General features: G+C 47.6%; 1 protein-coding gene across 15 annotated transcripts in view; it reads right to left on the bottom strand.

Annotated features, from left to right (window-relative positions):
- The window catches only part of ANO10 (anoctamin 10), a 197,737-nt gene that overhangs the window by 31,484 nt on the left and 143,006 nt on the right, over nucleotides 1-23,247 (bottom strand). For 14 of the 15 annotated variants that reach the window (XM_089306448.1, XM_089306447.1, XM_089306452.1 and 11 more), the window contains one exon: nucleotides 13,271-13,387. The exons of the other annotated variant lie outside the window; for it this stretch is intronic. In XM_089306448.1, coding sequence (XP_089162574.1) covers nucleotides 13,271-13,387 — 117 coding nt within the window. The remainder of the gene's footprint in view (nucleotides 1-13,270; nucleotides 13,388-23,247) is intronic. 15 annotated transcript variants of the gene reach the window in all.

Below are 23,247 nucleotides of genomic sequence, written 5' to 3'. Positions count from 1 at the left end.
TGAGCTGCAGGTGCTAAGGGGCTAGAGAATCTTGTGGGGAGGGGAGCTTAGCCAAACAGCTAACTCTTTACTCAGGGCTCCTGACCCTGGGAGGAGGAGGCTAGGGAACGCAGGACTTCAGAGCCAGAGACCTGGAGGTGTGATACAGGCTTTGCAATTTACTGACACTCTAATTTTATATAAATCACTTATCCTTCCTGGGTACCGGTTTCTTTTTCTTTTTCAGCTTAGTACTGCATGAAAGCAGAGGGGAATAGTGAAGTCTGTGTCCAGTCACCTACCGTCAACAATCACCAGCTCACAGTTAAGCCTGGCTCACTTGTCACCCGGCCTCCTTGCCTGGATTGTTGGTGCCTTAGTTGTCTATTATTGCCAAAACAGAGTACTCCAAAATTTAGTGGCTTAAAAAGACAAGCATTTACTATGTCCCACTCTGTGCGTGTCAGGAATCTGGAGGCAGCTGGGAGGCTGGGGCCCAGAGCCACAGGCAGAAACGGCAGCCAGTTGAGGGCTTGCGTGAGGCTAAGGCAGGGGTGACAATCTGCGGTCCTAAGGCCTCATTGGGCACCTGGCCTGTTCGTATCAAACTTTAGTGGAACTCAGCCATTCTTCTTCATTGGCACATTGTCTATGGCTGCCTTTGCAACGCAATGGGGAGAACTGAGTGGCTGTGATGGAGACTGTGTGGCCCTAGCCTGCATACCTAAAATATTTACCATCTTGTCCTTGACAGAAAAAGCTTGCCAACTCCTGGGTCCAACATGGCTTGCTCACATGGCTGTAGGCAGTAGGCCATATTCCCAGTCGTGCAGGCCTCTCCACTGACTGCTTCCGTGTGCTCACAACCTGGCCAGCTTCCCAAGAGCAAGTGATGCAAGAGGAAGAAGGCAGAAGCCATCATGCATTCCAATAACCACAGGAAAGACAGCATCATTTCTGCAGTATTCCACTGCCTACGCACAACAATCGGGATACCAAGTGGGAGGGGAGGGGAGGATCACTGGTGGCCATCTTGAAGCTAACAACCATGGTCAGAGACCGTATTCCTTAATCAGTGAAAACAGGGATTGGGACAGGGTCATTTCTGTAGTTTCAGTTCTAACATCTGACAAGGACATGTTGCAGGGAATTCATGAGTCATTGTATTTTTGGGCTTTCATCACAGAATGCACCATGATCTCGTGGGATCCACAGGGGAATGGTTCCAAGACCTGCTGAGGTACCAGATTCTGTGGATGCTCAAGTTCCATGCATAAACAGGCAGAGCATTTGCATACAGTCTGCCCATATCCCCCTGCGTATCCTGATTTGTAGATGACGTATGATACCTAAAACAACTCAATGCTATGTAGTTACTATTACTCAATGTTGAGAATATTGAAAAGAAAAATAAAACCTGTGTATAGGTTCAGTGTGGCTGCAACTTTATTATTCTTTCAATAATTCTGATCCTTCACTGATTAAGTCTAAGGATCTGAAACCCAAAAATATAGACAGAATACTACTTAATATTTGTTGAATTCCAGTATCTGTGTTTTTAAATATTTATTTATTTATTTATTTGAGATGCAGAGTTACAGAGAGAGGGAGAAACAGAGAGAGAGATCTTCCATCCGCTGGTTCACTCCTTAGATGGCCACAAGTGCTGGAGCTGGAGTGATCTGAAGCCAGGAACCAGGAGCTTCTTCGGAGTCTCCCATGTGAGTGCAGGGGCCCAAACACTTGGGCCATCGTCCACTGCTTTCCCAGGCCATCAGCAGGGAGGTGGATTGGAAGTGGAGCAGCAGGGGCATGAACCAGCTCCCATATGGGATGGCAGCACCACAGGCAGAGGCTTAACCTGCTGTGCCACAGCGCCCGTGCTAGTACCTGTTTTCATTTTGACTTAGGTATGTGTTCTTGGTAATATTACTGTTTACATCCCCAGAACTGTTACTAGTGTGAAGTGATTACTTTCCTTTAATTAGATAGTATTTCAACGAGTTCTTAAATCCAATCATTGCTTGTTTTCTGCATTCTGTTCTTAGGAGAAATAGAGAAATGACCAAATAGGCAGTTCTTAAGGATTTCCTTCACGAGTCTATATTCCCTGGTTTATCAATCACTCTATTTTCAGCCCAATCTCTTCAGCCTTCATTCATCGCATGACACAATATTCAGTCATATGGGACACTGCTGAAAACCAATGGAAAAATACTACTGCTTATTGTATTAAATAAAAGGTTTCCAAGTTGAGCAATTGGGGCCAGTATTGTGGTGCAGAAGTAACCCAGTGCCTGCAGCACCAGCATCCTATGTGAGCACAGGTTTGAGCCCAACTGCTCCCCTTCTGTTCTAGCTCCCTGCTAAAGCATCTGGGAAAGCAGCGGAGGGCGGACCAAGTGCTTGGGCCCCTGCACCCATTCAGGAGACCTGGATGGAGCTCCTGGATTTAGCCCGGCCCAACCCTGGCCACTGCAGCCATCTGGGGAGTGAACCAGAGAATGGAAGACCTCTGTGTCTCTTTCTCTGTAACTCTGAGTTTCAAATAAGTAATTAAACACTGACCACTAAAATCAAGCATGATATCCTATATACATATGGTAAATAGCTAATAATGGTTTCCTACATTTAATCTGCAAATATGCAGCACAGAGGCTAAGTACAAGGCCAAAGGACAGGAATGTAGTAAAAGGAAAAAAGCAGAGAGACTGGGTTTTCACCTAATGATGTTCATTTAATTAATGACTCATTCAACAAACAAATTCGATGTCTGGGGGCCGATGGTTAAGCCACCACCTGCAGTGCCAGCATCCCATATGGGTGCCAGTTCTAGTCCCAGCTGCTCCTCTTCCCATCCGGCTCTCTATGGCCTGGGAAAACAGTAAAAGATGGCCCAAGTGCTTGGGCCCCTGCACCCACGTGAGAGACCTGGAAGAGGCTCCTGGCTCCTGATCAGCCCAGCTCCAGCCACTGAGGCCATCTGGGGAGTGAACCATCAGATAGAAGACCTCTCTCTCTCTCGCTGTCTATTCCTCTGTCTGTAACTCTGCCTCTGAAATAAATAAATAAATAAATAAATATAAAAAATTCTATGTCCAGCGTAATCCTGCCCAAGAGCTTCTTGTCTGATAGTCACAGATGAATTATCTTCGACCTTGCTAAAGCTAACAGCATAATCTTTTAAAAAATAATGTATTACTTTTCCTATTGTGGTAAATGCAAATAACATAACATTTGCCACCGCAGTATACAGTTCTGTTGTATTAAATAGGAGGGTGCTTCAAAAAGATCACGGAAAATGCTTATTATAAAAACCATGCAGCAGGCGCTGCGGCTCACTAGGCTAATCCTCCGCCTTGCGGCGCCGGCGCACCGGGTTCTAGTCCCGGTCGGGGTGTCGGATTCTGTCCTGGTTGCCCCTCTTCCAGGCCAGCTCTCTGCTGTGGCCAGGGAGTGCAGTGGAGGATGGCCCAAGTACTTGGGCCCTGCACCCCATGGGAGACCAGGATAAGTACCTGGCTCCTGCCATCGGATCAAGCGCGGTGCGCCGGCAGTGCGCCGGCCGCGGCGGCCATTGGAGGGTGAACCAACGGCAAAGGAAGACCTTTCTCTGTCTCTCTCTCTCATTGTCCACTCTGCCCGTCAAAAAATAAAATAAAATAAAATAAAAAAAACCATGCAGAGATTCCATTTTTTATACCAAAATACATTTGTCTTTTAAATTCTGTTTTCCATGAACTTTCTGAAGTATCTTCATGTATATATAATAAGCATTCTGAAGTCTGAAGCCTTTAGAAAAACTCATTAAGGGATTTATTTTTTCTTTACACATACAGGTTTATCTTAATTAATGACGTATATGACCAGGCTCCAAAGCCCTTGCCACCACGCTGAGAGCGGGGACCTGAGGTCTCAGTCCACGGACCGGCCCCTCCCACTCACCGTAGGACCTGTTGGTAGAGCAGCCAGTAAAATGCTGAATGTCACTCCATCTCAGAGTCTACCCAATAGTTTCCAGAAGTAAAAATAAACCTGGCTCTCATTCAGCCATGTCTCTTTCATCAGGGGGAAAAGTGATGCAACAAATCTTACATTCTGCTTGTAAGACAATCAATGAGATAAACTGCAATGTATGCAGATTGTTGACTGGGGCACACAAAAACGATGGGAGGGCTGTCAAGGGCAGCAGTCTTCCTGTGACCTCGGGATTCTTGTCCCGTGAGAACACTAAGCCCAGAGGGCAAGGCTACCCACCAGTGGTGAGCGAGGATCAGGATCGCTTCACGGCCTGCAGCGTGCACTGTCACCTGGCTTTCTGGCCCACAAGCACGGGCCGTCTCAGGATTCCACCTGGCCTGACGTGGGGTCATTTTACAGTCTCAGGGAGGTACCCTTGTTAGTGACATCACTCTCAGGCTTTTTCAGAAGAAATTAGGATCTGGGCTTCATCAAGGCCCATGCACGGCACTCACACCTAATTGCTCAGAACGCAGTCTCTTCCCTGGAGACCCCAGAAAGGCACATGACCTGTTTCCATTTTTACCAGGGACTCTACTTTAGGACTTTTCTCTTTTTTTGGCCAAGGACGTCATTTGTCATTTATTTACTATACTGGCTTCTGAACTATGCATTGAGTCAACATACTCAGTTTGATTAAACAGATTTATCCCCAGTCTCCTGGGTACCAGGCCCTGTGCTGGGTGAGGCACCGCCTGCCCCTGGGGAGCTCTCCCAGGACGGGCAGAAGCAGCACCAAGCAAAAGGGTCCAATGCACAGAAACGGGCACTGGCCTCCGTGTCCCAGTGTGGGGAAGGCTGTCCCCAGCTGGTAGGGTCAATGAGACTGGCTGCAGAGCACAGGTCCCTGGGTAGCCAGAGCTGCAAATAAGCAGGAGGGCTGGGAATCCTGCTAGGATCAAAGGCGAGAGGAAGAATGCTGCCTGAGGACAATGACACGCACAGGAGTCCACATCTGTTAGCACATCAATCGTATTTAAAGAAGGCTGTCATTTATCAATTGGGAAGAAATCTACACGAAATGCCCTGCGAACAGCCAGCAGACCCCACCGGGAAAACTGTTCTGAAGACTCCCTGGCACAGGCACAGGATGAGAACAATGCCTGCCGCATGCTCCCTCTACTGCACTGCCCATGGCTACTCTCCTCACTGCCATTACTGTGGTCTGGCTGGGTTAGGATCATGCAAACAGGTGGGCCTGCTGCAGAGGTGTGATCCTGACTCACCCATCAAGGGACCACTGTCTCCCGGGGGGCCCCACTCCAACGGCACCACCCAGTTCCAGCTGTGGGTCATGCAGTGTCTCATCTCAGCTGCACTCGGACCTTCCGAGGTGGGCCCCACTGTCGGCAGGCCCACGGGAGTGTGTGGGAGACTGTAACACAGCCAAGTCGTTACCTACCTGCACGGGGCTGAGAAAAACCACCCGACACAGGAAGAAAGGGAGAGGTCAGCTCAGACCTAAATCCTGCAAACATTACAAACTTTGGGTCACCTTTCCTCGGATGGAGACTGGCCCTGGACCTGCAGTGGGGCCCTAGCAGATGGACCATCCCTTGCCCAAGGGCTCGGGCTCTCACACTGCTCCCCACTGATTTTCTTACAAGTCAGTTCTCGGGGCCAGTGTTATGGCATAATGGGTTGAGCAACTGCCTACAGGGCCAGCATACAGCTGTGAGTCTAATTGGAGATCCTCTGCAAGTAATTTGGCCTTTCTATCCGGCACGTTTTACTGCGCAAAGTTTGACATCAATGTGTCCTGGTGAAGATATTTTCTGGTCAAGTCTATCAGGAGTTCTATGTGCTTCCTGTACTTGGATGTCCCTTTCTTTCTACAAATTAGGTAAATTTTCTGTTATTATTTCACTAAAAAGGTCTTCTAATCCTTTCTCTCTTTCCACGCCTTCAGGAACTCCTAGAACCTGTATGTTGAGTTGTTTGACAGTATCCTGTAGATTCCCAACAGTGTTTTTTAGTTTTCTAATTTCTTCTTCTTGTGTTTGGTCTGACTGTATAATTTCCTGTGCTTTGTCTTCTACATGAGATATTCTTTGTTTAGCTACACTGATTCTGTTGTGAAGGCTTTCCACTGCATTTCTTATATGTCCTACTGAATTCTTCATTTCATTTTGATTTCTCTTTAAGATTTCAAATTCATGGGAGAAATCTTCTTTCATGTCAAGTATAGATTTCATTAGTTCGTGCATTTGCTTCTGATTACTTCTAAGTAATCCTATGATCAATTTTTTTGAATTCCATTTCTGCAATCTTATTATCTTCACAATCTAGTACTGAAGTGTTGCGTTCTTTTGAGGGTGTCATGTTTTCCTTATTGTTGTTTCCTGAATTGGTGCATTTGTTATTCAGTATTTGTGGAGATACTCATTGGTTTGTTTTTTCGCTGTGGTAGCTTTTATCTTTGGATTGCGTATGTGTGGATTAGTGGAGTGTCTGCTCTCAGGGAATACCTAGAGCTGTGTGCTGTGTGTGGCCAGGGAGCTCTGGTCAGTGCTCCAGGGTGAAGGGCATGTCTGAAGTGACACACCCAGGTTTGGTGTGGTAAATCTCTCTCTCTCTCTTTTTTTAATCAGAGGGGAGGTTTGTTCTTGTCTGTTGTAGACTCAGCTGAGCTCCTCTCCTCACAGAAGACCAGTGCCTGGGGGCTAGCCCCAGTGGGAGCTCTGCCACAAGGCCCACACTAAGGATCTGTGCAGTGCCCAGTGTAAGCCCAGATTCCCCAGCCATGTCTCTCACCAGGTAACCAGGGAGCCCTGAGCACATGGAGCCTCCCACAGTGACAGCCCAATGTCCCAGCCACACCCCTGAGTCCTCTCACACAGCCTGTGTGTTTTCACAGTCTTGGCACACAAGCCTCCCACAGTCACGAGCACCCAACCCCCAGTCTGCTCTTTCCACCAGACTCAGGAGTCTCCACTCTGCTGGTTGCCTGGCGTGGACGTGAGCTGGTGTAGCTGTAATGTATGTCCAAAATGGTGCCTGCTCTCTATCAGCTTGTTACAGGATGCTATTGCAGGGTGATCGGGCAGAGAGAAATAGGCCCCTTCTTTGTTTTTCTCCTCTGGTTTGGCAGGTCCACCATCCCCCATGGGGCTCCAAGCCAGATTCCTTCTACATTCTCCCTGCAGCTTTTGTGCCAGTGGCTTGGGCTGCTGCAGATGGTCTCACCTCATTTTCTAGTGCTGGTGGGGAGGCTCTCGGCTGCTGGAGTCCTGAGTTGTGGGTGTCCACACCCTTCATGCAGATCCACTGGGTCCTCTAATTTGCACAGAGTTTCCTCTGCTGTTTTCTCCCTAACTCTTCCCTGAGACTGAACTCTTTCCACTTTTTTTTTTTAAACTGTCTTCTCCTGAACTAGAGCAGCAAGCTCCCTCCCGACTCCACCATCTTAATCCCCTCCCCCTTAATTGGCTCTTAACATGCCTGAGCGTTGAATAAATCAATTTAAGAAAGAAAGGGCATCGCTGGGTTGATATTTACTGTCTAGACTTCTTCCTAAAGGTCTCAGCCACCAAAGCCGGCTCATCTGAAAATGCCCTTTGCAGAGCAAACTTTGACTCCCCAGCTTGCCTCTCACCTTCACGTCTGATTTGCCTACGTATTCGGAAACACCACATAGTTTCCGTACAGATACCCCAACAAACTCCATTTCTGGTACATTTCCTTTCCACATTTGTCCTAGAATCTCCCCTCTCCCCCACCACCACACACGCTGCCCACCACCAGCTGAGCCCCAGGACTCCTGCATTATAACCATTGGCACTGCTGGTTCCACAGTCCACTGAATTCAGCCTTACAATTTGTAGAACTAAATAGGGAGGTGCAAAAAGCCTCAGGCAGCAGAAATCGGTCTAGAACATGTGCATTCTTGGCACTCAGCTGCCTGGCCTGGCCAGCCTGGGTTCCGACTTTGTTTGGGGAGGGCAGGGCTTGGGGAAACGGGGGCTGGAGCAGCAGGAGGAGGGGTTGGGGCCCCCACCTTGGAATCAGGAAATCAGAATGTTCAGGAGCTGGATCTAAGAACCTGCACTTCCTGATGTTTTAGATTTGAAAGGCACCATCCTATGGAAGAAATGTGTGATGACTTCAATTTCTCCATCCTACTTTGTCCATAGAATGGGAGCTGAGTTAAAAGCAGCGACAGAAATGTAAACACTACGTGGCGATTACTCCTCAGTATTACAAGCTTCTACTGAGGGCAACAACTTCTTGATGGCAAGTGTCGACCTCCGGCCACTCACCAGAAGGTGCCCCGTGACAGGCCGGGTATCAGCGGGATTTATTTCTAGATGTGTTTTTATTAAGTGCTCTGTGATCCGGGCCCACACGCCGGCCAGGGTAGTTAGCAGAAGCTCTCTGCTTCTGGATGTGGGAGGAACCCGGGACCCAAGGCCACACTGAGTTATGAAGCAGGCAAGTGTCAGGTATGAGAAAAAGGAGGAAAAATTCTGTGTCCTAAAACGGCACCAGCTCAGCAAGTGGACCCCAAATGTCACTGGTTAGTGGAAGTTTTCGCAAAGTCCTAGACTGCCCAGGACCTCCTGGGCCACCAGGGAGATGAGAATTCATGTGTGTGGCTGGGGGCAGCACAGACTGCAGCAGCCTGTATCGGTGCTGGCCGCGCAGGGACCGGGGACCGCACTGGGGGCCAGCCGCTGCGCCTTCTGCCCAGCTGTTACCTGGGACTTTTATCCTGAGCTGGAGGATTTAAAGAAACAGAAAAGACGCACAGACAGGGAGGGAGCAATGCTCCTCCTGGGTTTGCAGGGCCCTAGGGGATCCTGACGCCGGCACGCACCGTGGCTCCCGCCAAGCCCATGGCCAGACACAACCAAGCGGCACACGCAGGGCAGGGTGACATGCCTGTCCAGCAAGCCCAAGGAGATGAGTTTAAATACGTCTTACACTCACAGGCAGAGTGTGCCTGAAGACGGGGGGAGGGGTCTCCGAGCTGAGATGAACTGAGCGGCTGTGCAGCCACATCTATGACAAACACAGCAGCCCACGGCGCCCCCAGTGGCACAGCCAGCAGAACTGTAGCAAGCATTTCACATCAATGTGAAATGGGGACATGTTGATAATATCCACTGTCAATTTTAAAAACCTGTTTTTATAGACGAACATGCAGTAACTAAAAATCCTGACAGGAAAGCTTAACTGACATGTGCAGGGTATCACCTTGAGCTGGAGTTCAGATCTGCACACAGTAGCCAGGAAGTTGCTGCCCCATCTACAAAATATCCCCAGAGGGGGGCCAGTTTTGTGGTACAGCCAATTAAGTGGTCACCTGCAGTGCCATATGACTGCATCCCATATGAGCGCTGGTTCAAGTCCCGGCTGCGCCACTTCCAATCCCGCTCCCTTCTAAAGCGCCCGGGACAACAGCAGATGGCGCAAGTACTTGGGCCCCTGCCACCCATGTGGCAAACACAGCTGGACTTCAGGTTCCTGGGTTTGGCCTGACCCAGCTCTGGCTGTTGCAGTCATTTGAGGAGTGAACCAGTAGATGGAAGATCTCTATCTCCCCTCCACCCCCACTCCCTGCTCTGTTTCTCTGCCTTTCAACTATAAATAAATATTTTTTTCTAAAACAAAAATTACCAGAGATAAAGCCTGATGAACTGAAAGTCTTGCAAGGACAATAATGCACAATTATTTTTCTGCTTACTTAGGCCCTAAAAAGTTTCAGATGCCATGTGCACAGAATTTTAAATAGGCATCCAGAATTTTTCATCATAAATTAAACAGCTGCAAAAATGTATTTCCTAGCATCTGGCAAATATTGACACTTCAACTATGAAGCCTTTTTTTTTTTTTTTTTTTTTTTTGACAGGCAGTGAGAGAGAGGGAGAGAGAGGGAGAGAGGGAGGGAGGTCCCCCCCCCCCCCCGCTGCCGCCAAGTGGCCATCGGTATGCTGCACCGATCCGGAGCCAGGAGCCAGGAGCCAGGAGCCAGGAGCCAGGAGCCAGGAGCCAGGAGCCAGGTGTGAAGCCATTCTTTTAAAGATACTGAGGCATTTTAAATATCATGGTGATGCTCACGCTATCATCACCTATTTAAAACTTACATGACCACACTCTTGTTAGTAAAATTTTTGTTTTTCCCCTTTCCTGCTTTGAAATTATATTTTCTTTCTATTTCTCCCACGCATGTGTGTGTATCTGTCCCTCACATGCCTGTGAAGCACTCTCACTTTGCTGTGGTAAAATACTCATAAACTGGAGCTTCAAATCCTTTCAAAATTTCCCAGGATACAAAGGCTCCCAATTGAGTATTTAAAAGGACTGATTGGTTATTTGAAGCATTGCTGGTGCAAAAATGACTTAAAAACCCACCCCCCCACACACACACATTTTGACGAGCCATTATGAAGCAGAGTTCTGGATACACTTGAGAAATGCGTCTCTTCAGGGGACAGATTTGGTCTGGGTGGGCAGGAGACCGGGCGCCTGTGTCAGAGGCAGCTCAGCCCATGGCACCCCCCTTTTGAAGAGGTTCTCTGCCACCCTGGCAGGTTTCATCCCGGGAACGGGGCACAAGGCAGGCAGGCCTAAGACAGGAAAGAGGTGCGCCTTTCTTCTGCCAGGTGGGAGGGAGGAACGGGACAAGGAGAGGCTGCACAGACAGGAGAACCGGGGTTCAGGAAAGCGCTGGGACGAGCGGCAGCTGGACATCTGAAAACTGAGCTCGTTCACCCCTGCACAGTCTGAGGGGCCTGGCCGTACCCAGGGCTGTGATCCGCCCACCCCTCTGGTTCATCCCTCCTCTCTGCCCCTCACCCAGGGCCTCTCAGCCCCTCCCCGACACGAAAGCTGAGCCAATACTTTCGAATACTGACTGGGTGTCAAAGGAGCACCGTGTGGGTTTGTCCTGCATTGCTGGGGGTCTCTGCCCCTCCCTGAGGAAATCACACGGCTCACTTGGCCTGGCCTGACAACTTGGCCTCCACGCCTGGTCCACGGCCTCATGCTCCAAGACCCCTGAAGTGGAAACAAGCATTTCTCCAGCAACTTCACCTGCTGCTGACATTTTTTGGTCTTTTCTTTAAACACAAATGCACGGGGATATTTGCAGAAAAGGAGGCCGAAGGAGGAGGGGGCGGGCACGGAAGAGGCACCTGCAAATGCCTGGAAAGGGTCTAAGGGAATTCAAGGAGTTATCTGACGATCAATGTGATGGTGGGCTACACACACACACACACACACACACACACACACACCCAGCAGCGAGAGATCTTTCTCTAAAACGCACATTCACAGAATTTTATTATACAGATACACCGTAATTTACTTAACCACTCTCCTACTGAGAAATTTCATCATCTCAGATGTTTGCTTTTAAAATGTTTTAAAGGCTGTATTTTGGTATACTTTGCAGATACAACCGAAACAAGAGTTACTTAATGTTCCGGAATAATCTCAACTTCGATTCGACTGTACTCTAGAAAGGCTGACCTCACTTTCACCTCTCTCTAGCATATACCAAAAAAAAGTCCATTTCCCTACATGCAAAGAGGATGGGGTTCTCAGCAGGTCTCTGCTAGAAGAGGTGCAGGGCAGCATCTCACTGCGGCTGGAAGCTACCTTTCCTTCATTCTCAGCGGGACTGAACATCTCTTTTGACGAACCGTGGAAACGTTTTTTGAGTTCAAGGCTAACTCTTCGCCCCATATGAAATTTCTTCCCCAGCCTGTCCCATTTATCTCTTGACTTGTGTTCTGCCAAGTGGAAGTTTTAAATCATGCTGATCGGCATCTGACTATGGCTTCTGTCCTCACGTGGAAGGCATTTCTGGCAGGAAGGTCTACACAGGCTTTTCATACACTGCTTTTTGGTTCAAGTTTTTAACAGTTAAATCTCTCAACGATGTGAATTTGGTGATGGGGGTTTATAAAGAAGGAGGTGTAACAAAGCACAGTAATCTCCCCAAATAGCTGTTCATCACCAAATCGTGGAACAAATAATCCTTCTTTCCACTGACACAAACTGTCACTTTCATCATCTACTTAACCCCAGTGTGAACTCTGCTCTGTCCGACTCCCCGTCTGCTCCTCTAACTCTAAACGCACCGCCGTAAGGGGTGTGCTGCTCAGAGTGCATTTTCACATCTGGCAGAGACATTATCTCCAGGTTTTTTTTCTTTTCCAAAACTTTCCTTGCTATTCTCAGATGTTTATTTCTACATACTTGGCACTGAGATTGAACATTCTGATTCTAGGAGAGTTCTTAAAAAGTGTTTTTCATAGCAAAAATCCATATTGTTTTCAGAAGCTACCATCTGAAGGCTTTATATTTGGGTTTTCTCCCTGAAAACGGTTGTTTTTACTTCACTCATCTTTTCTAATTGGTTACTCCTTATGAAAGGCAATAAATGATTTTAGGTAAGCATAGTAACTTGCCTCTCTACCTGGGGTCTGACCATGGGGAAAGACCCCGACCCCCGGGCTGGCCCACATGTGGCTCACAGGGGCCCGCCAGCCTCCAGCCTCCACCACATGCCCTGCTCTGATGGAAGGCCAGCTTTTCCTTTCCTGACTCTGATTACGAGTGCTCTTCTGGGGTCGCCCCACCCACTCGGCAGTGGGGACTATTCCAGTGTGGGGCTCTTTATCTGGGACACTGCCCTCGGAGTCCTGGCTTCTGTCAGAGGGTCAGCTCAGGTAGCCTCCTCCTCCCAGATCCCCACACACCAGGATATTCCTGAGTGAAGTGGCTTGCAGGTCAGAGACTGTGTGAATCTACCAGGTCCTGGACCCAAACAGGGGCCTCTTAGGTGCCACGCCTTCCCGATCTCCTCCTGCCTGCAGTTCCCACGTCCTTGGAGATAAGCAGCTCAGGCCAACTAGCAACCTCTGCCTCTCTGTTCTCGCTCTCCTACAAGCAGACAATCACCAAGTGGTGAATTCAGCCAGACTCGTCCCCCGCCCCCTTCACTGTGTTGGTCCCTGGTAGAACATGGAAGTCACTGACGAAGTATTTCCTTTCACGGCCATGTGGGTGCGTTTACCACATGTTCTCATTTCTCCTTCTCTGCAGGGTACTTCTCGGGGTTTCTTTTATTTCCTTCTCCTCCCTTAATGCTTCTTTACAAGACAGCATTTTATAAACTGTGGGGAGCCGTGCTGGGGTGATGCTTACATATCTCTGCTTGTTCTCTGGCTGAGTGCTAGCTTGGCCGTGCTAACAGTGACTCCTGGAACTGTTTCCTGTCACTTGCTGAAATGCACCCAGCTGACAAGACAGCTGCTCTTACCTGCTGCTTGAGCGCCTCCAGCGACTCGAATTCCAGCCTGGCCAGTTTCATCTGGATATGCCGGGGCTTATCAGGTATGGCAAACGCGAGTATGAACTTCAAAGCCAGGAGGGCATGCTGAAACAAGGAAGAAGATACACTGATGTGCTGCGGCAGACCGGCTGTGCAAGGAAGCAAACTGGCACCCAACAACCCGGGTCCTTCGCAATTTTCTTTTGTTTTGCTTTGCTTTTTTTTTTATAGAAAGCTTTTCTTTAATAAATATAAATTTATTAAGTACAACTTTTGGATTCTAGTGGTTCTTCCCCCATACCCGCTCTCCCACCCCCAAACCATCCCACCTCCTACTCCCTCTTCCATCCTGTTCTTCATTAAGATTCATTTTAATTATCTTTCTATACAGAAGACCAACTCTATACTGAGTACAGATTTCAACAGTTCGTACCCACACAGACACACAAAGTATAAAGTACTGTTTGAAGACTAGTTTTACCGTTAATTCTCATAGTACAACTCATTAAGGACAGAGGTCCTACATGGGGAGCAAGTGCACAGTGACTCCTGTTGTTGATTTAACAATTGACACTCTTATTTATGATGCCAGTGATCACTCGAGGCTCTTCCCATGAGCTGCCAAGGCTATGGAAGCCTCCTCATTTCACAAACTCTGACGTTATTTAGACAAGGCCATAAGCAAATCAGGCATTTTGTAATTAGTTATCATTGGCCTGAAGAGCATCAAAGGTTAGCAGGCCAGTGAGTTACATGTAGACTACCTCACTGTGGCCTGTTCAATAACTGTTGACCCATTTGTTTTATTCTCACCCATCAACAGCAAGTGTTTTATCAAAATATGTTTTATCAAAAAATCAAGTTTATTTCCAAAGAAAACATTTTTCTACATGTGCCTTAATTCAGAGAGTGCAAAACCGCTCTGGGCTTTGGGCTTCAGGCTGACTTGGACGGAACACACATGGTCTTCAGCCTAAGGTCCCCGGAGTTCTCGATGTCCCCAGTAGTGCCTGGCTCAGTTTCTTTGGTGCTGTGATAATCAATGTGAATACTGATTGGCTGACTGACTGTGGTTGATCATGACCTTACACTGCAAACTCCATGCCCCATAGGGCAGGTTCACAGAACGCAGAGTCTATCAGTATGATCTGGGAAACACCAAACCTGGCCATTCTGTTTCCCATCTGCACCAGCTCCCTGCGCAGGCGCTCTGTTACAGAATGATGAGACTTGTAACTGAGCCAACGGCACTGACCCACAGGTATTCCTGCCCCTCCGATGTGCAGCCTCCACCTACTGAAGCTTCCCCAAATCTAGCACCTTCTTTGGGATCCAGGATTACCTTCTCCCCCCACCCCCCACACCTCAACAGTCTTAAGAGTCCAGCTGCTTCTGGGATGCTGCCATGGATGGCTAAGTATTAAAAGCTGTGAATTTTTTAAGCTAAGAAATAATTAAAAAGGTATTAAGAAAAATGGATGAAGGAGAGGGAACAGCATTTAAGAAATGTCATGCTGAATTACTGACAACGGAGATGGCTGAAAAATGCGAATCCTTTACTGTGGTATTTTCCAAAGGACGACGAGGGAGACATGACAAGTGCTATTCTCAGGAGAGAAGCATGGACCAGTGAGGCAATCGGCACCAGGCCAAGCCAGCCACCATTCCATCAGAGAACTGGAAAACCAGGGCCGGCCACGCACGGCCGGGTATTCACAAGAAACCTGGAGAGGACCGGGGACAGGCAGCCTTCACTGCAACGTCACGGCCATGGCCAAAGACGACACTGCAAGGGACTCGCTAGAGATCTGCAGCAGGACAAACAGGGAGGCGAGACAGCACAGACCAAGCGACACCCACTGGAATCCTGAGCCGGAGGAACTGAGCTGACAGGGACCCGGATATAACCAACGAGGAGAAATGAATTATTCAGAAAACGCTCAACTTCACCAGCCTTTCTTAATATTAAAATACTGAGATATAATTTTTTTATTTGACAGTAGCGTTACAGACAGTGAGAGAGAGAGAGAGAGAGAGAGGTCTTCCCTCCGTTGGTTCACTCTCCAAATGGCCGCTATGCTGATCCGAAGCCAGGAGCCAGGTGTTTCTTCCTGGTCTCCCATGTGGGTGCAGGGCTCGAGCACTTAGGCCATCCTCCACTGCTTTCCCAGGCCATAGCAGAGAACTGAACTGGAAGAGGAGCAGCAGCCGGGACTAGAACCTGGCGCCCAGGTGGATGCCGGTGCCACAGGTGGAGGATTAACCTAGTGCGCCACGGCGCTGAGATATAATTTTATACCTTCTGTGGAAATATTAGGTCACGACTGTACTCAAATTAGTGGCTGGAAATAAATTTCAGGTGTTCTTCAGAAACTGTGAGGCCTTAAGTGGCCAGACCCCCACGGTGAGCAGGTCAGCAGCCCCCTCCATTCTCCTAACAAATCTGTCCCTATGACATCTTCCCCAGTGCCCTGGTGGGAAACTGGGAAACCACCCTGCGAAGGAAGGCTCGGCATGTTGGCGGCAAGGCACCTGGGAAGCATGGCAGCTGTTCCTCGGGAGCAGGACAAGGCCACGAGGATGTGGAGGGTGTGGTTTCCACGTGGGATGTTCATGAATCTCCCCTGCGGGGCGGGGGTCTGGTGCAGCAGCTTCTGTCTCCGCCTGCGATGCCTGCTTTACGTCCTCACTCCTCTGCCTCAGATCCTGCTTCCTCCTAGTGCACATCCCAGCAGGCAGCAGGCGGTGGCTCACGCTGCTTCCCTGCCACCCAGACTGAAACCACGCCACCTGCAGTTCAGAGAATTGGGCGTTCTGATTGGAGTCTGAGTGTGAAAGAAGTGGAGGGAACTGGTCACTTGGCATCCATTCATTCTGCCGAAAGGTGGGGCCAGCCTGCTCACCTGGAGCCGCCATCCACCGCTCCCTAACCACCCCTCATGTGCCCGACTATTTCCTCTCACTGTTTCTCAAACATTTATTTATCTGAGAGGTACAGCCACAGACAGAGAGAGGGAGAGACAGAAAGGTCTTCCATCCACTGCTTCACTCCCCAAATGGCTGCAATGGACGGAGCTGGGCCGATCTGAAGCCAGGAGCCAGGAGCTTCTTCTAGGTCTCCCATGTGGGTGCAGGGGCCCAAGCACTTGGTCCATCCTCTACTGCCCTCCCAGGCCATTAGCTGAGAGCTGGATCAGAGGAGAAGCAGCCAGGACTCAAACCAGTGCCCATATGAGATGCTGGCGATGCCGGCACTGCAGGCAGCGGCTTTACTCGCTGCACCAAGCGTCGCCAGCCCCTGGCTGATTAATCAGCTGGTGTTCGCAAATTCCTTCTCCCCGTCCACACTCCCCTGCCCTCATCAGGTCTCGGCAAACAGCCGTGAATACTTGGGAGTGGGGTGGGAAGACAGCACAGCGGAGACACAAACAGCTGCAGCAGCGGACGAGCTTCCGGGAAGCGGGAGAAGCACAGACACCGCGGTCACCTCTGCGCGGCCAGGAAGGGATGAATGAGACCCGCCCCCCCCACACCCCTTCTTATTCCTGGTTTCTTTTACACAGGACCCAGAACTTACGTTGTCACAATGGATGAAGGAAATCATGTGCTCCATCCAAGAAACCTAAGTAACATTTACAACACTGTGTCTCAAAAAGATCAATTCTTAAAATAGTTTAGATTTCCCACACAACCACCCTGATCCCCGGTTGGGAACTGCTTTATGTTAACTGATCTGGGAAAAAAGATTTCATGGGCCAGCGCTGTGGCGTAGTGGGCTAAGCTTCCGCCTGCAGTGCCGGCATCCCACACGGGCACTGGTTTGTGTCCTGGCTGCTCCTCTTCAATCCAGCTCTCTGCTTATGGCCTGGGAAAGGAGCAGATTGTGGCCCAGAAGAAGCTCCTGGCTCCTGCCTTCGGATCAGATCAGCTCTGGTCAGTGCAGGCATCCAGGGAGAGAACCAGCAGATGGAAGACCTTTCTCTGTCTCTCCCTCTCTCTGTCTGTAACCCTAACTCTCAAATAAATAAATAAATAAGTAAAATTCCTTTAAAAAAGTATTTCAGCTATCTTGGCTTGTTTAGGTCTATAAAAAAACCGGAGATCAAACAGGAATTTACTCACATTTGGAGAAAGATACACCTGGAAAGAACAGGTGGGCGGAAAAGCCTGTCTATGAAAATATATCACATACGGGCCAAGTCTGTGATCCTCCACCACCGGTCTTCTGAGGTCAAACTGGCAAAATGATCTCCCGAGCAGAGTAAAGGAGAAATGCAACCGTGGGCTAGGGTGCGGAGAGGGGCAGAATCTTCACACCAATACACACAGAGGCGCCGGCGCCGCGGCTCACCCATGGCCACCGCAGGGCTGGGAGGCGCTGGGAGGCTTGTGCCAGGTGCAGAGACGGAGCAGAACCAATTTATGTTGTAAAACCAAAAAGAAACCTTCGTGATGTGATCGGCTATTGCACCTGTGCTCTGTGGCAGTGTGTCCCCAACCTTGTCTCTTCTGAAACGGAAAAATGCAAATTGAGAGTCAGCTCCTCAGAAATCTCAGAGGCTAACCTGATGCCTACAGTGGTGGTGTCTGTGGCATCGGTGCTTCCCATTCAGAGCTCAGCCACATGGGCACAAAAGAGCCTTCTTAAAAAAATGCCAACTGCCAATTTTCAAAAATTATTAATAGAGCAGAGAATTTCTAAAAATTATGAAATTATGCTCTCTAGAAAGCCACCTTCGGTGGGGCTGGCATTGTGGCACAGTGGGTAAAGCCACAGCCTGCGACCCCGGCATCTAACATGGGCCCAGTTCATGTTCCAGCTGCTCCACTTCGAAACCAGCTTCTTGCTAATAGCCTGGGAACAGCAGTGGAAGATAACCCAAGTCTTTGGGTCCCCAACACCCAGGTGGGAAACCTGAATGAAGCTCCTGGCTTCAGCCAGGCTCAGCCCTGGGGATGGAAGATCGCTTTGTCTTTCTCTCCCTCTCTTCCTCCCTAACTCTTCAAATAAATAATAAATCTTGAAAAGAAAAGAAAGCCATCCTAGGGTTTTCCTTTTAAGACGGTGGCCCGAGCAAGTACATCTATGTTCCCACCTCCCAAGGGTTCCCAGAAATGGCACTTGTATCTAATGAATGAGGTTGGAAATTAAGAGAAACTGCCACCACTTCTGAGGATTGGACTGATGAAGGGGAAAGGGGCAGATCAAGCCCCCTGAGACAAAGGCAGGTCCTCCCAAGGTCTCCCCTGAGAAGCGCCAGTGACAGATTTGATGCCATGAAAGAAACAGATAGGACCAAGGAGTCAGCAACAAAGTGAATGCATTCAAGGGCAGCCTTCAGGAAAGCTGAGGCTGTGGTGCCAATGGGCCTGGAGGTCCTACTCCTGCACTAGAGCCTGAGATCCTTCTTACAACAAGAGATCTGCTGGGAGATTTCCTGGCGCACAGCTGCTGGGCTCAACAGAGCAGCCAAGCGGGGCCCAAGGTTATGCCAGACTCACACTTAAGACTCGGAGGTAGGAGCCGGTGCTGTGGCATAGTGTCTGGACTGATTTGAGAGTCATGGGCAACCAGCACACTTTATATGCCTAGGGATTACTAAGAACAAATGAGAGCTCAGTAATTCCAACAGCTCCAGAGAACCTGCAGTACTGTGGACAGGCAGCAAAGGCAGTAAGAGATGAACCGGCAAACGTTTCTACTTGGAAAATTACACACCCAAGCCCAGAGAACACACACCCATCAGAAATGGCTTGGGAGGCTCTCTGTAGCTGAGCTGATTGTTAAAGATCTTCTGGTACAAAGCCAGTCTGAAATCAACTGGCAGAGATAGCTGCTTTTCAAATGGCCAAATCACAGTAAAATAGGGATATGAAGAAACAGGGAAACATGACCCTATCAAAAGCACACACATCTCCAGGAGCCGAGTCTACAGAAATGAATTTTTTTAAAAGATTTTTTATTTATTTATTTGACAGGTAGAGTTACAGACAGTGAGAGAGAGAGACAGAGAGAAAGGTCTTCCTTCCACTGGTTCATCCCCCAAATGGCCGCTACAGCTGGAGCTATGCCAATCCGAAGCCAGGAGCCAGGTGCCTCTTCCTGGTCTCCCATGTGGGTGCAGGTGCCCAAGCACTTGGGCCATCCTCCACTGCCTTCCTGGGCCACAGCAGAGAGCTGGACTGGAAGAGGAGCAACCCGGACTAGAACCCGGCACACATATGGGATTCCGGCGCCACAGGTGGAGGATTAGCCAAATGAGCCACGGTGCCAGCCCTGAAGATGAATTTATCACCACTTGTCCAGCCTTACAAAAGATCCTTCAGGATGTGCTATATACAGAAACACAGAGATATAGTCATCATTATAAAGAATGTGAAGGCAGAAAATCTCCCAGTAAAAGCACAAAGGAAATCCAAAGCAAACAATAGGAAATGGCAGAGCCAAGTTAGTTATCAACAGTAATCTCAAATGCAAATGGCTTAAATTCTCCAATTAGAAGATACAGACTGGCTACATGGATAAGAAATCAAGACCTATCTATTGGCTGCTTACAAGAAACACACCCCACCAACACAGATACACACAGACTGCAAGTGAAGGGATGGAAAAAGATATTCCATACTAATGGAGAGCAAAAGCCAGCAGGTACTGCCATTCTAATATCTGACAAAACAGACTTTTAACACCAGAACTGCTAAAATAGACAAAGAAGGGCACTATGTAATGATTAAGGGATCAATTCAATAGGAAGATGCAACTATAATACACACACACACAATTACAGGGCACCTGGTTATCTAAAACAAATGTTAATGGATCATAAGGGAGACATAGACTCCAATACAATAGCAACAGGGGACTTCAACACCCCACTTTCATCAATGGACAGATGAACTAGACAGAAAATCAACAAAGAAACAACAGTTATACACAGTGTTGACACTATGGACCAAATGGACCTAACTGATACCTACAGAGGCTTTTATCCCACAGCTGCAGAGTATGCATTCTTCTCATCAGTGCATGGAACTTTCTCTAGGATAGACTATATGCTAGTCCATAAAGCATGTTTTAGCAAATTCAAAAAACTGAAATCATACCATGCATCTTTTCTGACCACAATGGAATGAAGCTAGAAATTAACTCAAGCATCTCTAGAAAATATGGAGACTGAACAACGCACTCCTAAATGAACAGTGACTCATAGAAGAAATCAAGAGAAATCTATACATTTCTGGAAAGGAATGATTATGACAATAGAACATTTCAAAACTTACAGGATACACCAAAAGCAGTGTTAAGAGAGAATTTTATAGTAATCACAATAAATGAGCTATCAATGCATCTTAAGGACCTAGAAAAACAACAACAAACCAAACCTAAAATTAGTTGGAGGAAAGAAATAATTAAAATTAAATAAACAAAATTGAAACAAAAATACAAAAGATCAGTGAAATGAAGAGCTAGTGTTTTGAGAAATAAAAAAAAAATTTGATACACCATTGGCTCAACTAACAAAAAAAAAAAAAAAGAGAGAGAGAGAGAAGACCCAAATTAGTAAAACCAGGGATGAAAAGGGTGATGTAACAAAGGATGCCACAGAAATAAAAGCAAACATCAGAAATCACTACAAACAACTACATACCAGCAAATAATCGGAAAACCTAGAAGAAATGGATAGATTCCTGACACATACAATCTACCAAAATTAAGTCATGAAGGCATAGAAAATCTTACCAGACCAATAACCAAGACAGAGATTGATTCAGTAGTAAAGACCCTCCCAAGAAAGAACAGCCCAGGACTGGAAGGCTTCACTGCTGAATCCTACCAGACTTTTCAAGAACTAACTGCAACTCTTCTCAAGCTATTCAAAGCAACTGAAGGGAGGAAATCCTCCCAAACTCCTTCTATGAGGCCAGCATAACCTTAATTACAAAACCAGAAAAAGATGCAACACGGAAAGAGAACTACAGATCAATATCCCTGATAAACATAGATGTAAAAATCCTCAATTAATTACTAGCTAATAGAATTCAACAACACATCAGAAAAATCATTCACCTGGACCAAATGGGATTTATCCCTGGTACACAGGGATGGTTCAACATTCACAAATCAATAAATGTGACATATCACACTAACAAGCCAAATAACAAAAACCATATGATTATCTCAATAGATGCAGGCAAAGCATCTGATAAAATACAACATCCTTCCATGATAAAAAACCTTAAGCAAATTGGGTATAGAAGGAACATTTCTCAACACAATCAAGGCAATTCATGACCAACTCACAGCCAGCATCTTATCGAATAGGAAAAGTTGGAAGCAACTTGAAAGGATGCCCACTTTCACCCCTGCTATTCAATATAGTTGGGGCCAGTGCTGTGGTGTAGCAGGTAAAGCCACTGTCTGCAGTGCAGTCATCCCATACGGGCACCAGTTTGAGTCCCAGCTGTTCCACTTCTGATCCAGCTCTCTGTTATGGCCTGGGAAAGCAGAGGAGGACAGCCCAAGTCCTTGGGCCCCTGCACTCACATGAGAGACCCAGAAGAAGCTCCTGGTTTCAGATCAGCCCAGGGCTGGCTGTTACAGCCATTTGGGCAGTGAACCAGTGGGTGTAAGACCTCTCTTTCTCTTTGCCACTGCCTATTTTTTTTTTTTTTTTTTTGACAGGCAGAGTGGACAGTGAGAGAGAGAGACAGAGAGAAAGGTCTTCCTTTTGCCGTTGGTTCACCCTCCAATGGCTGCTGCGGCCGGCGTGCTGCAGCCGGCGTACCGCGCTTATCCGAAGGCAGGAGCCTGGTCTCCCATGGGGTGCAGGGCCCAAGCACTTGGGCCATCCTCCACTGCACTCCCGGGCCATAGCAGAGAGCTGGCCTGGAAGAGGGGCAACTGGGACAGAATCCGGTGACCCGACCGGGACTAGAACCCGGTGTGCTGGCGCCGCAAGGCGGAGGATTAGTCTACTGAGCCACGGTGCCGGCTACACTGCCTCTCTTTAACTCTTTCAAGTAGAAAAAAAAAAAAAACTTAAAAAAATATAGTTCTACAAGTTTTAGCCAGAGCCATTATGCAAGAAAAAGAAATCAAATGGATACAAATTGGAAAGGAGGAAGTCAAATTATCCCTATTTGCAGATGACATGATTCTATATTTAGGGGAACCAAAAGACTCCATTAAGAGACTACTGGAACTCATAGAAGAGTTTGGTAAAGTGGCAGTATATAAAATTAACACACAAAAAATCAATGGCCTTTGTATACAGACAATGCCGTGGCTGACAAAGAACTTGTAAGATCAGTACAATTCACAATAGCTACAAAAAACTTTAAATTCCTTGGAATAAATTTAACCAAGGAGGTGAAAGATCTCCATGATGAAAATTACAAAACATGAAAGAAACAGAAGACAACATAAAAAAATGGAAAAATCTTCCATGTTTGTGAGTTGAAAGAATTAACAGCATCAAAATGTCTATACTACCAAAAGCAATTTACAGATTCAATGTGATCCCAGTCAAAATACCAACGTTCTTCTCAGATCTAGAAAAAATGATGCTAGGATTCATATGGAAACACAAGAGATCCCAATAGCTAAAGCAATCCTATACAACAAAAACAAAGCTGCAGGCATCACAATACCAGATATCAAGACATATTACAGGGCAGTTACAATCAAAGCAGCCTGGTACTGGCACAAAAATCGACATGTAGATCAATCGAACAGAATAGAAACTCCAGAAACCAAACCACACATCTATATCCAACTAATCTTTGACAAAGGAGCTAAAATCAATCCCTGGATAAAGGACAGCTTCCTCAAAAATGGTGCTCCATTTCTGGATCTCCAGTGTTTAACTGTGAAACAAGACTCCTACCTTACACCTTATACAAAAATCAAATCAAAATGGATCAAGGATCTAAACCTATGACGTGATACCATCAAATTATTAGAA

The sequence above is a fragment of the Oryctolagus cuniculus genome, chromosome 10 (genome assembly GCF_051225735.1).
Source record: "Oryctolagus cuniculus isolate XC-2025 breed Fujian yellow rabbit chromosome 10, ASM5122573v1, whole genome shotgun sequence".
In the NCBI taxonomy this organism is placed as follows: domain Eukaryota; kingdom Metazoa; phylum Chordata; class Mammalia; order Lagomorpha; family Leporidae; genus Oryctolagus; species Oryctolagus cuniculus.
This window is presented reverse-complemented; position numbering and strand designations above follow the sequence as displayed.